At 37.8% G+C, this 14846-nt stretch overlaps 1 protein-coding gene across 1 annotated transcript in view; it reads right to left on the bottom strand.

Annotated features, from left to right (window-relative positions):
• Trpgamma (Transient receptor potential cation channel gamma) overlaps positions 1–14846 on the bottom strand; it is a 268518-nt gene that overhangs the window by 95871 nt on the left and 157801 nt on the right. Inside the window, exon 2 of the mRNA XM_071596868.1 lies at positions 1729–1859. Within this exon, the coding sequence (XP_071452969.1) occupies positions 1729–1841 (113 nt within the window). The 5' untranslated portion in view covers positions 1842–1859. The remainder of the gene's footprint in view (positions 1–1728; positions 1860–14846) is intronic.

Below are 14846 nucleotides of genomic sequence, written 5' to 3' on the forward strand. Positions count from 1 at the left end.
ACACTCACACGGTAAATTGTTCGAGCTTTCGGCCCTCTCAGAGGCCTTCTTCAAGAGAGACTGAAAATATTTTAGAGGGCCGAAAGCTCGAACAATTTACCGTGTGAGTGTCCGTTTGAATGTTGCTATTCTATTCTATTTGTGCTATATTGTGTCAGCCCATTATTGTGCCGCTCGTGTGAGTTTTTCCGTACAATCGTTTATATATATATATATATATATATATATATATATATATATATATATATAATACACAGTAACACACAATATAGAAACACAAAAAAAGAAGAACACTCACACGTTATTTCTTGATATTTCGACGGAAACAATCCGTCTTCCTCTGAAGATATAGAAGTAATCCATTACTTCTATATCTTCATTACTTCTATATCTTCAGAGGAAGACGGATTGTTTCCGTCGAAATATCAAGAAATAACGTGTGAGTGTTCTTCTTTTTTTGTGTTTCTATATTGTGTGTTACTGTGTATTGTACTATTCGGCACTTCTGTGTTACGTCTACGAAAGCATATATATATATATATATATATATATATATACACACACACATATATATAGATATATTCGTTAAAAATAATTATTAATGACAAATTTAGTTTAACTACAAACCTACTATCACTTCATTACATTATTGTAAAGCCTTTCACTTTTAAGTACTTTTCGTAAAGTTTCTTTGATCCCTCAGCTCAGAATTTCCCCACATGGGATTTGAAGCAGTTGACAACAATAGTCCTTCGTCGTCTTCAAACCGCTGCCAACCAAGCCACTGTTTCAAGTGCCAAAAGAGAAAAAAGTTGTTAGATGTAATCTTCGTCTTCCCGATAGCGGTCCAAAAATGCTCGCGCACTTAAAGTTCTTTGCTCTCTTATGTTGGTCGGTAAGAATTTTCTGGACATATCTTACACACAATTTGTAATATCCGAGCTTTTCCATATCAATCGTGTAAATAGTGATGCGTTCAACAATAGGAAATTCATCAGCCAGAGCACAATTCGTCCATCGTCGATCAGATCGCAGTTCTTGATCCACTTGTTGAACAATTTCCTCGGTCTAGATTCCATGAATGCCCCTCCGATCTTCATCATATACACTTGTGCCGTTATTTTAGATATCTCGATGACATTGTCTAACCTTTCCTTCACTCATTTCTTAAAGTCCATAAACTAGGCGCAACTCCCGATGAATTCGATCAGCTGATGATCCTTTTACACGCAATTGTATCACTGCACGCACTTCGCAATTGGTTGGAGCAACGATTGTGGGTGATATCGATACCTGCATTCACCGAAAGGCAAAACTAATAAAAGGCATGATTACTGTGTCTTCCACTCACAATAACTTTGAATACAATCAACAGACGACGCTGCATGCGTAAAACTTTGTTCTGACCCGTCAATATTTAAATGCATCGGAAAACCTTGAATTGAATAAGTAAAGCATTGACTATGCCTTGTATTTCTCCATTATTTTGATGACTCATATCAATAGCCTCCAATCTACGCTAGTCCATTTGATGCAGCGCTAAGTTAATTGAGATGCACGTTTATGCTACCGTTATAGTTTTCACCTTTATAATCCAGAGACTTCGTAGTAATAATTAGGATAAAACTACACGTAAATATCTCTTGAGGGTCACAAGATGGCTTGATTTTAATTGTATCTCTGTTGTTGAATGGAATTCCAAAGCGGTGCGGAGACAGACTCGCTTACCTTCTTGTCGACGCTACGTCTCCCCTCTCGACCGCCAATAGGAACTTCTTTTCCTCCAGAGTCAGCTGCGCCATCTCTTGGTGGGGCCGCACGACGTTTTCCTCCTCCATCATTCCGTGGATGCTGTGCCTCTGTTTGGAGAGAAAGAGAGAGAGGAGAGCATTGAAAGAGAGATGTAAAATGAAAGGGTTGAGTGACGGAAAGAAGCCCGCGCACATTTTTCTGAGTGTGGCTTGAGCAGATATGTGTTTCCGTGGTCTCGTGAGTGCGTGTCTGTTTGTGCGTATACATGTGAGTGCTCCATGGAAAGCTATATAATAATATTGGCTCCTCCACTCATGTAGCAATATTGACCTTTGGTATGCGTGAGCGCAGAATAATATATTGGAGCATTTGTATTTCCATTGAAAAAAGAGGGATGAACGACATAGTTTCAGGAGTCATCTGATGAAATCGAATCATATTAATAAAGAAATCATTTTATTTATTCGATATTTAACGAATTAATTTCTGGCCGGGTTACGCAATGACTCTGATTATATCAGATGGAATAAGTTCATTAGATAGAGGATAATATCTATTACTTAGTCGTTAACGTTGATGAAGGATATAATGAGAGCTAAAGAGGAAAAATAATGCGTTTCCACATAAATGACATTATATGTTAAGCGGATATGAGGAGGCGGAAGAGATTTAGCACAGAACTGGAGGATGTTATCATGAAAAAGGGAGGAAATAATTAAGGCATAAAATAAAATTTTACTTATGTTAGAAAAAGGTTTGGGGTTCAGGGCAATGTTTGTTTACTTTCCGAGACCTCATTTTAAACAGTGGGCTAAAGTAAAATTTCTATGTAATGATGTGAGAATGGCAAATCCGTGGAAAATTGATAAATATACATTTCAAAGGCAAATTAAGCTGATATCCGATAGTCATTAATGATTAATCAGAAATATTAATAATTATATTTGTTCATATTATTTAAACCCATCAGTAGATTGCAATATATATGTAACAGTCCAACCAGTGAATTTTCTATGCACCAAACATGCCAATACTTTGAGAAAATGAGACCAATAAAAAACCAATTCAAAAGAGTATTTAAGTTAAATACGCTAGTTTTACAATTCAATCGAGTTTAAAAATATTGAATATTTAAATACAGTCACAAACTAATTAAAAACTAGTACATGCGTTTGCAGCGCTGAATTGATGGTAATTAGAATAATTTAATTGCTTTTAATAATATTATTAAATTCTTGTCCACCGTTAATTGCGATAATGTTTTTGGAAACATTGAATAAAATGATACAACATCACTTCTTGCATCGTCACACGCAAGAGCAAATTTTGGTTAGAGGTATCATGTGAAAAAGTTAATTAGATTTTTTTCTACAAATACCCACTTAGTTGATAATATACATTATAAATGTATTTGTAGCGAATATTACAAAAATTGCAGTCTCACCAAATTACTGATTTAGCGTGCAATACCTTAAATTTTAAGTTCTAATAAAAACTGAACAAAGTGAAATAAGCATATAGACATCTAGAATACACAGCGGTAATAATCGCTAAATCCGTCTTTGTAATCGCTTCTTGAGAAACATTGGAGGTATAACAAGTTGCGAAGCGCAAAGAAGGTGATGGATTGATTAAAGATTTGCCTTATGAATGGCATAAAATGTTAGGAAAAGAGCTGCTTGATGTAGGCGGAAAAGTAGAGGGAGGGCTGGGGGCCTGTGGAGGTTGAGAGAGAAAGGTCGGAAGGTGGGAGTATGCGGTTATAAGTTTGAGACAGAGCAGCTTAGAAGAAATTCGTGCGGAGACAATGCTCGTAGGTTGGAGGAGGGGCGGTGGTGGGGACCGGTGGGCGGAATGTGCGGGGGAGGATGAAGAGGAGGGTGGTCGGAGTACACAACACTGTTGCGGAAAGAGTTTGAGAGACTGGCGGGATCTATCATATAGTATAATCCCTACAAGAAGCGCTGTTTCTAATCCAGGTGATGCTCCCTAAAGAGGCTACATTCCCCTCTTTCAGTTGGTGTACCAAAGACGCTTCATCGTGATAATGCCTTTAGATCCGTGCACGCTTCACAACTTTACGATTACTGGTGGCGCTTCGAGTATTGGTCGTAGCTATGCGTGGAAAAAAACCATAGCTTTGGTAATTTTTGCCACTAAAGGATAGGCGGATATAAGTGTGCGGGACGGACTTAAAGGCAATGGCTGAAGAGGGGTTTGGCATCGGCTTTAACTCGCTTTGACGAAAGTTACGTTTAGGGTTTCACAATTCAACGTCCCGTTCGACGGACGTCGTACTTCACTTGTGGTGCTCACAATATGGTGCCTAATTAGAGATCGGGATCTTTAAATAAAAATTTTGCCACTCCCGTGAATCGAACCAGAAACATCGGGGTAGGAAGCTATTGGAAACCGAACCAGCGCGATCCCAAATGTACACGAACTACAACTATCGATATTTATTATGCTTATAATTTAATCAAATAATGGCCCAGAATTGCCACTATAAAACTCAATAGTGACTTACGAGTAACTTGATAATAGCAAAAATTGAACAAGAGTGATGAACAAGGCGGACTTGATGTGTTATCTTAAGATGACTTGGGCAGTAATGATGCATGACAATAGTATTTGGATCTTACATTATTAGAAAGGAGGTATTACACAATGGTTATATGTTAATTAAAACATTTTTCCGGAAGCAGATGGATTTTGGAATACGCTGTGAAAAAGGCTAACGTTCCAGATTTATTTTGGATACCATGCTACACTTTTTTCTGATCATACAGGTAAAACAATAGATTTCACTCAGATAATATTTTAATGGTGCAATACTGGAACATACGTAAGAAAATCTCCGGCTTTCGCGTAAATGAGGAGCCCACATATCCTCTACATAACTATTAAGAAACTATTGTTGCGAGAGGTGTAAAAATGTGATGTTGTTTCTTAGACGATGTATTTTATATCCACGGCCTAACGGAGAAATTAATCTTCAAGAGAGAATTCAATGCTTACTCATTAAATCACACTCCTTGGAATGGGCGGGGGAAGCAAGTGGGGAAAAATAAAAAAAATGAATCTTGTTAAAAGAAATGCATACATTTCTATCATAAGAGAAATATTCTTAATATAATAATGAATTAATTAGTGTTATTATAGAGATTTTAATTTTATTGTTTAATTTAATGATTTCGCTGCAAAAAATAGCACTAATGGGACAAATTTGATTATCTGAAAAATTATAAAGACATAAAATTACTTTAAATTCGAAATACACTTTCAGTGGCATACAAAATACACTCAAATGAAAAATTATATGAAATTCAATGTCGAAACTTTACAAAAATGAAATAATTATTCAGAAACTCATAACATATTGAAGTTTGAAAAGAAGTTAATGCAAAAGTCACAAAATTCAATATGAAAATAATCAGCAAAGGCTTGAAATTGATTCACCGATATTTATGTATTTTGCGTTTTTCAGTGAAACAACTGTGCTTTCATTTGTGTTACGTTTGAAAAAAAATAACTAGCCGCAAAAATATCACGTTATATTTTCAGAAGAAAATGCTACGCACCCTGCCATACCAAATAATACATTTAAAAAACATTAAAGCTATTCAGAAGGAATATATAAAATTTATTTTCGAGATTGCTTCTCAAAAGAAAGTTAACAGCATAGAATGGTTTCAAAAACAATAACTCATAGGAATTAGGTTGATTAAGCCATCAGGACCGCGACAGGACATGACGTCCTTAACATTATGATTTCAAAGGATAAATACTTCTAGTGCTCTATCAATTATATGCTTGGAATATGTTTAATTATTTAGGAAAAAACTGAAGTAAAAAGGCATTCAATGCAATTTCACTGAAAATATAAGGGTATTTTAACTGAATGAAGAGCAATTTTTTCAATTTTTGGAAATAAAACCATTTTTGAAAATCAAACAGTAATCTAGCCATTGGGTCAATTCGTTCGGGTGTCAAAACTCAATGATGGTACGGAACCAAGGAAAACCTGATACTAACTATAAAATGCTATAAAAATCAAGGAAAAAAGATAATCATTTTTATTCAACATTAAATGCAATTTGCGACATGATACCCACTGTTACCAAACATAATATTATTTCTCATTTAAATGCCATTGTTATTTTGCCTGATGAAGAGGATATTGAGTATTCTGAGATTTCAGACGAGGAATAAAATAAAAAAATGGTTTATTTTTAAATAAAATTTTAATAGTTCAATAACGAGTTTTAAAATCGAGAATTTTTCTGATATCTGGATACACATGGAAACCATGAATTTAAGGTTGAAAAAAGAAGATGAAAAATATCGGAAAACCCAGTTTGTGAGAGAGATCGACTATTTATTCAGGGGTGACTTGTTTACTTGGGTATCCGGGAGTGGGAAATTGAATTTCAGACTGTAAGGAAAAGGCGGTCCATTTCGATCCTAACATTTGCGCTGCGACCCATCGCTAAGGTGACAACTCCTTTCAATACCTCCACATACTTGCTTTTCAAGTCATCGCATTACTTTTCTGAAATACACGCTGGGATGAGGTAAGTAGGAGTGTTATACGTTGAACGTTTTCATAAGGCCGGAGCTAAATTAAACTTGAACTAAAAACTGATGTGATTTTGTAAAGAGGATTGCTATGTATTTAAACTAACTTCATATTTTCCGAAATCCTGAATGTGGTCACTACAAAAAATTCTAACTCACTTTGTTAACGGAACTTGCGTCATCGCCCTGGGGTGATGACGCAACATGATATATTTTAATAATATTTAATTCAGAAAAAAATCCGATAAAATTAATTTTTCATATTCATTTAGATCTTTCAATGTATTGGTGATCAACGCAAAAAACACAAAAACATCATATGTTGAGCTCGAGATGATCTCTTCACTCCTGGATTTGTTTTGGAGTTAGACAGAAATCCAAGCAGTGGTTTTTGAAGCAGACTATTGGAACATAATTAAGCTTGCATCATAAAGCTTTCTCTGTTCCTTCCAAAATAAAAACCATTTCGTGCCGTGAGTGATATTTGCTACTGGTCACCCATGCCAGAGAGATCGAAGGGTCGGAACCAGACAAAAGGTTGCCCGCGCAGCGTCTGTTCCTCTGAGAGGCGCCTGCAAAGGGGGGCCTTTGAGTGATGGTGTCACGTTAAAGAAACTATTGAGGAAGGCAAAGAGAAACCACCTCAACTATTGATCCCAAGATTTTTGTGCTGCACAGTATAGAGAAAATAATAACTGACAACTAATGGGCTCTACCCAACCGGCCGTTTGTCGCACCTGGTAGCGGGAGAGGAAAGGCTGCCGTGGTCGTCATCTCATAAAATATTTGCAAAGCGAAATTAACAGTAGCAGTACAGAAGACACAGAAAACGACCGAGTTAGTTAGAATGAAGACATGGAATTTCATCACGATGTTGAGGACAGGAAAATTAGAAAATACAGAGAGAAATATGGGGCGTGGAAACGGATATTTCAGGGCTATATGGGGTGAGATGCAAGGATAGCAAAGAATTACTGGAGTAGTAGTTATAGAGTAACCTACAGCGGAGGGGATGAGAGCCAGCGAAGTGTGGCTATAACATTAAACAAAAAAGTAGGTAAAAGCGTATTTAACATAGAGAAGGTGACTGGTAGAATGCACATAGTAGAAGTGAAAGATGAACCAGGAATATTTGTAATTTAACAGGTATACAGGTAATATCTTTAACATGTCAATATGTAAACAGGTATACAGGTAATTCCTGTACGAGTATGTAGGTAATGCTCATGTCAAAAATTAAGCATAGGAGGAAGTAGTTGACAGAGTATACGATAAATTAGAGGGAAATAACTGGAATGATTATTCGTTGAAAATGGCCATTAATTCAGAAATAAATCATTTGGACTATATTGTGACTACCATACACGTATATTATGACTATGTACATATTTATTAACCACATGGTCGATTCACACAGTTTCCTGGGAGCGGATGCGGATTCATATTACAATGTAGTAATAACGAAATGAAGGTCTCGATTCAAAAAGGTTAGACAAGAGAGACGGCATAGGATATGGAACATTGAAGTATTGATCGAAACGTCAAGAAAGGAGTATCAGCAGGCTGTAGTCGAAATTAGAGTGGAGAAGCTGGGTGCTATGGAGAAAAAAATGGGGTATGGAAAGCTGTAAACGAAACTATAGAAACAATAAACTGAAATAAGACAAGGAAAGCTTAGGTTACAGATGAGATGATCAGAAAGATAGATGAAAGAAGGAAGAGAAAGAATGTAAAAAAGTTAGGTAAAAAAATAAAGAATTAAATAATAAACTGATGTGGTATATACATATATATATATATATATATATATATATATATATATATATATATATATATATTTACCCACGAAAACCTGCCATATGGTTGGCAAATATTCATTCATATGGAAATCAGAGCAGAGAGCATCGGCCTGACAGGGCGAAAAATCCGTGGTTCAAGTCCCGGCCAAGGAAATATTTTTACACTTGTGATCTGTTCGATTCCGTCTTCCCCACCACTCCCGTGTTCGTCCTTAATATGTGTTCCTATCCCTTTTCCTTATATCTATTTCCGTGTAAATGAGTGCATATAAATGTACATGTAGACTGGAGGCTTTTGAAATGTGGGTGTGGAGAAGAATGGAGAAGGTGAAATGGACAGAGAAGAAAACAAATGAGGAAGTACTTGGTATGGTGGGCGAGGACAGGGGTTTGTTGAGAGAAATCCTATGGAGGCAGGAAAAGTGGATGAGGGGGGTATTGACCGGCAGTGGGATGTTGAGGACTGTGATAGAGGGGAGAATGTTGGGCAAACGAGGAAAGGGAAGGAACAGGATAGGGATGTTGGACGGGATGAAGAGAGGAAGAAAGTACTCAGAGCTGAAGAGGGACCTGATGTAGAGTAGGATGTTGTGTTTTTCTGGGGGTCACAAATTATTTAATTAGTAATTATGTCCAACCAAAAACCTACCTTAACCGGTAGATTACCTAATAATAATAATATACACATACATACGCATGTACATATACTGCATACTAAACTACTACTACTACACTATATACTAAACACACGAGGCGGGCAAGCTTAGACACAGACAGAAAATATGAAAAACATATGCAGAATAGCTTAGGTCCAGGCTTTTTGGATTTTGAGATAGAAAGGTATTAAGGGAATTGAAATAATGTAAGGCTGTAGGGGTTCACAGCATTCCCGTGGAACTACTAAAAGGTTCATGGAAACGTGGGGGAAGGGTTTTTATTGGCTAATTCGTAGCATTTACGAGGGAGGGAATAGGCCGGAAGATTTCGTCCGATCGTTCTCATCGAAAAAAAAGAGAGGCTGCCATATTTGAGGTTTAGAGAACAGGAGGTTTGATTTCGTGCGCAGCTAAAGTGGCTCTCCGGATCATCAATAAAAGGATTGAGAGCAGGGAAATTTATTACTTAGGAAGGAATGATCAGTTTGGGCTCAAAAATGGGAAAGGTACACGGTATGTTATCGCAGTAATGTGGTTACTTATAGAGACGAACATAGAATACATGTCTAACATACTGACTGAACCTCTGAGGTCAAACATTATTGGAGCCGGAACAATGAGTAATAGACTTCGCATGGACTTTCTTTCGCTTGGCTCTAATCGTTCAACTCCTCAGGCATGGGTGAAATTGAAGGAATTCTCGTTGCCCTTGTTAGAACAGTTTTTAGGCGAAAGTCATGGACCATGGGAGGAATTAAATAAAAAATAGCTCATTCCATTTTTGTTTACCAGAAAATCGAATCCCTGTAAATGGATAAAATCATGTTTACTTTAGCGTTAAAATTTATCATTCTCACAAGTAAATGAGTTAAAAAATGAACCTTTTTGCCTCTCTTGCAAAGAAGAACTTCTCCTTTTTTTGCATAAACTAGGCAAGTCTGAAAATTTCAAAAATACAGAAAATAAAAAAAATTAAATCAGACAGAAGCAAAACGAAGGCAGTTGATAATAGTAATCATATAATTAATGACTAGAGGACTAGGCAGTGTATTACTAATAGCAATTGGGATTAAACTGAATTAAGTAATCGATATTAGGAAATGAATTAAGGAAGGGGAAAGTGTGCGGATTTTATGTGTTTCTATACTTTTTCCTATCAAGTAAACATTTACTTCACTCAAACTCTTACACAATTTATCAGCTGAAGGAAAATTAATTCAAGCGTTTAAATATACTTAATCGACTCGGAAAGACCGTTTAAGTAGAAAAAAGTGCTAAAATATGGATTAAAAATTCAGCAGCAGCAACAGATGGATAAGTGATATCGTGATAACATCATTTAACCCATGAATAAAATAGCTGTGTCGCGGAATACTTGCAAAGACAATATAACGATGGAGTTGAAAGTCGAAATAAAAAAATTGACTCCCTTTGCTAACCAGACTTTAGTAACGAAGAAGACCAGTTGCAAAAACATTCGCCCATTAGCCTGCACGGGAAGAAAAATTGTCAATTGAAGAATCATTTTGGGTGGGCGAACCAAAACTCCCCGGACACTTTCACGGGTGCATCATTTTTTGAGCGCGTACTGTACTGGAGGTCGCCGTATTGGGAAGTGAGTCCGCTCTCTCTTCGATCAGATCGCATCTCGCATCCACCCTCACCTCTGGCGCGGAGGCGGTTGGGTAGCGGGCGGGAGGGACTCGAGAGTAAAGGGGAAGTAATTTGGGTGGCGACGGCCGCTCTCCCTGCTCCCCTCCCCAATTTTTCCGCCTCCGTGGGCATCTCCCAGTCCCTTGCCCGGGAGCCACGGGATGCGGGGACGTCGGGGAGATGCGACCCGACCTCATCTCTTAGGGAACGAGCCCTTTCTCCAAGGGTGGACGGGGGTGGCGGGAGTTTGGGAGGTGAGGGCGGAGGGAGGTGGGCTGCTCCGGTGGCGATTCGCTCCACAGATCCTACTCCGCCTCCCCGTTCGTCCCCCTTCCTGGCACAGGTGCGACTCGCAGTCCTCGCCCTTCTTTCCGCCTTACGCTTTCTCCTCCAAGGGAGGAGATTGGTCCTCTCTCCTCTCCTCCCTCTCCATCTCCTCCCTCGCCACTCTGCCGAGCGAATTCCCTCTCCCGCTTCCGTAATGCGATTGCTTACTCCATTTTAATCTAAAATGTTTTGTTTCCTTTTCTTCGAAGCGGAGTGAGGTCAATTGTCTATGAACTCTAGGTTACCAGGGGGAATTATTGGAACGTGTGCAATTCAATCATTATCTTATCACCTTTACTAAAATAATGCAGTTATTTTGTCCAAATGTTTAATTTAATGAACGATTAACAATAATACGGGGCCAATTCAGTGATATGTGACCATAAGTTTTATTCGCAAAATTTATCGTGCAAATAAATATTTTATGCTACTTCATTTGTTTTTTGCACATGTTTACATCGTATTACTAATTTATCGCACAAACGACAGCCAATAGACAATAGGCAGGCAATAATTAATATTTTCCATTTTAACTACGGCATCTACGGGATTTAAGCCGTTGAAGAAAACTTAACTTTCGTTTGATGAATTCGATATCCGCTGCCCTTATAATGCTACAGGATGCTTAGAGAGAGTGTCTGTTCTTCCCTATGGAACAATTAGAAGATGAAAATTAATTTCAAAGGAGAATGACCTGAAGATACAGATAAGGGTCCTACCGAAGTAAACAGTAACACCGATGCTGCCATTATGAGAGAAGGCGGTCGAGTTATATTTAAAACACTATCAGAAATATCGGAAAATACATTGGCTGCCATCCACGCATCCAAATAGAAAAATAGCACTTTGCAGGGTTAGAAATGAAAAATTTCCAAATGTGAGGGTTCGGCATAACCCACTGCGAAATCGTAATCATCTTACGAAAATTTTGTGAAAATTATTTTTACCCTCCTTATAGTCCAAATCTGTCACTATTTGACTTTTTTGGTTCTCTGCTACGAAGTAACATTTTCGTGAAAAAGGCTTTTCATCTTAAGCAAGCATAGGCGAATATGTATATTGCATATTTAAATTGTATCACTAAACTAAGTTTAAAATTTCATCACGCATTGCAAATTACACAATATTGCAGTTCATTAAAATTTTCCACAGTACATTAGGTGAACAAAACTTTAATGAGAGCTCTTGTTCAAACATACATAACGCAATTCAGCCTGGCATTAATGTAATAATATTTATGGAAACCATTTAGTGATTAGATTATTTCTTTCAACATTGGGTGCGAGGATTTTCGATTTTAATATATCATTAAGTTAAGCTATTCGTATATATTTAAAAAAGTAGTAAGTCTCCTTGTTGTCATTTTCAATTGCTTTTAGTGCCAAAGTTTATGCTGCAAGTTTGGCTTCCATTAAGTTGTGCGTGCAAAATGCATATGTATTTTTAAGGAAGTGCGCGAGGCCTGCATTTTTTTTCTTTGTCAAGCCTTGAAGTTAAGGTTTAATGAAATAGGAATTTATTTTTGACAAAACTACATCTTTTATTTAATTTGTATAACATGCTCTTGTTGTGGTCTTAAACAAATGCATGATTTCTCTAGTACATATATTTTAAGAAAACATTGCTTGATGGCTTTCGTGGCGATTAGTGTTTTCGTTATTTCAATTTGTTTTCATGACTTCTGATACACATGGAGCATATCGCACTAAAACGAAATACTGAATGTTTCAATGCTCCTGAGAACGTCAGCGGTAATTGAATGAAAAGTTCATTATTTCGTCGTAGGTTTGATCGTGACTTCCCAAGTCAATGCGTCGCATTAGTTCATGTTTGAACAAATAAAGACGAGTAACGAAATTAATGAAAAAATAATGAATCAGCATTTTGTTTACGAATATGAAGTAAGCAATTTTTTTAAGCAATCTGGGGTTTTTATAAACTATTTAAACGTGCTCTTACATTTATTTTTGACCAACTTTAAGATACCTATTTGAGGAACCATGAGATTTATTTTTCTCATAGAACGGTGTGGTTATGATAGCATTGTACAAATATTACATTACTTTGCTCTTATTTTCGTATTTTATTGAGGACAACACGTATTTTTGTGCCATCAATCCACAATTTCTATGAAAGCTAACGTGATATCATTCCTGTTTTGTTGTAGAGTTCATTCAGAGCTACTAGTTTTAATTTTTTTACCAAAATGACATTTACTTGACATCTCGATGCTAGATTCTTAAATATTTTTTTTCTGATTTTACCGTTGACCATTGTTGATCATGTTTAAATATATAGATCATTCCGTTATTATCAATTAAGGATGATTTTATTTCCCACTCAGAGCTGAGATCATTACCATATTTATTAACAATATTAAATGGTAATTCTGCTTTCTCGATTACGTCTACCTCTTCTTCAAGTATTCAAGTACATCATTGAGTACTTAACAATTTTCTTGATGACCACAGGAAATCACAAGAAATATGTGAAGCAAAATCTAGTCAGAGAATATCCAAGTAAAATATCCTTGGAAGAAATCAAGGAGAATAAACTGCCCAAAGCAAAGATAGCTACACGAATTTTGTTCCCATTTTGGTGCTGCCATTGTAAACCAACATATTACAGATTTAATGGAGAATACGTTGGGCTAGAAAAATTTTCCCCTGATTATTGATCTAATGTCGTATCCTTTTCTCAAAAGTTTTTAATAACAGTGAAAATCATTCCGACAACAATGACGTCAAGCCTCAGCCAGTTAATTTTGGAGTCACTGAGTCATGGAATAGTAAATCAATAAAGACAAGCGAGGAGGAAATATTTGCGAATACCTTATAACATACTTATGTATTAAATTCGCTTCACGAGGTCCTGGCGAGAAAAAAATCATATTTACATGCTCTACTGCCCGAAGCGTTTACCTCACACATTTTACTCACCCGATCATTAAAATGTAAGAAAATGCATTTTTAGCAGAGGTCAGATTTTCATCACTCGGAAAATGTTTACTTTCACCCGTTTATTTAACCTACCACGGTAGAATCTTGAAGCGATCTACAGGGTCGCACCCAAAAGTGGTAGGACTGATTTTCTCTGGCACGAACGGAGCGGTGGAGGGGGGTCTGTCTGGCAGGGTAAGGTGGAGGGGGCTCTTAGCAACAGATCGACACCAACCGTAGTCGCCTGCGGGCTGTCGTTGAGTGAGGATACCGTTTTTAGTGAAGCAAGTTTTTTGTCCGCGTCGAAAAACAAAATGAATCTGAATTTAGAGCAACGTTATTCCGTGAAGTTTTGGGCGAAACTCGGGAAGACGGCAACTGAGTCCCTCGATATGACCAAGCAGGCTTATGGGGACACTGCCTTAAGCCGTTTCACAGTATTTGAGTGGCACAAGTTTTTTAAAGAGGGTAGGGACCTCGTTGAAGACGACCATCGCTCCGGACGGCCGTCGACGGCAAGAACCGACACGAATGTGGACAGAGTGAGGACACTGCTGAACACAGACCGACGCTTAACCAGTGAAGAAATTGCAGACCAGTTGGTTGTCTGCATCCAACGTCCAACGCTTTATTTCACAGGATTTGGCCATGCGCAAGGTGTGCGCCAAGATGGTGCCGAAAATTCTGCCATGGCGCGCTCGTCGTCAGACAGCTCCTGGCCAAATACGGCGTTGCCACGTTGCCGCACCCGCCCTATTCTCCCGATTTGGCACCACCGGACTTTTTCTTCTTCCCCCTGATGAAAAGACAGCTCAAGGGACGACGTTTTGACTCGATAAAGGCCGTTCAAGAGGCTTCGACGAGGGTCATCAACGGCATCCCCAAAGAAAATTTCCAGCGGGCGCACGGGGAATGGGAGCAACGTTATACTAAGTGTGTAGTAGCTCTAGGAGCATACTTTGAAGATTATTAAGTCGATGTAAGTATATCGTCAATAAAATTCTTCTAAAAAAATCAGTCCTCCCACTTTTGGGTGCGACCCAGTACTTCCGGGTGTTGCGGGAAGCAACGAGTGCCACAACCATTGCTGATACCAACCGGAAAGAATTAACTTGTTCTTATTTACCTATCAGAGTTACCGA

Source organism: Hetaerina americana, unplaced genomic scaffold (genome assembly GCF_022747635.1).
Source record: "Hetaerina americana unplaced genomic scaffold, ioHetAmer1.1.p SCAF_8, whole genome shotgun sequence".
Lineage (NCBI taxonomy): Eukaryota > Metazoa > Arthropoda > Insecta > Odonata > Calopterygidae > Hetaerina > Hetaerina americana.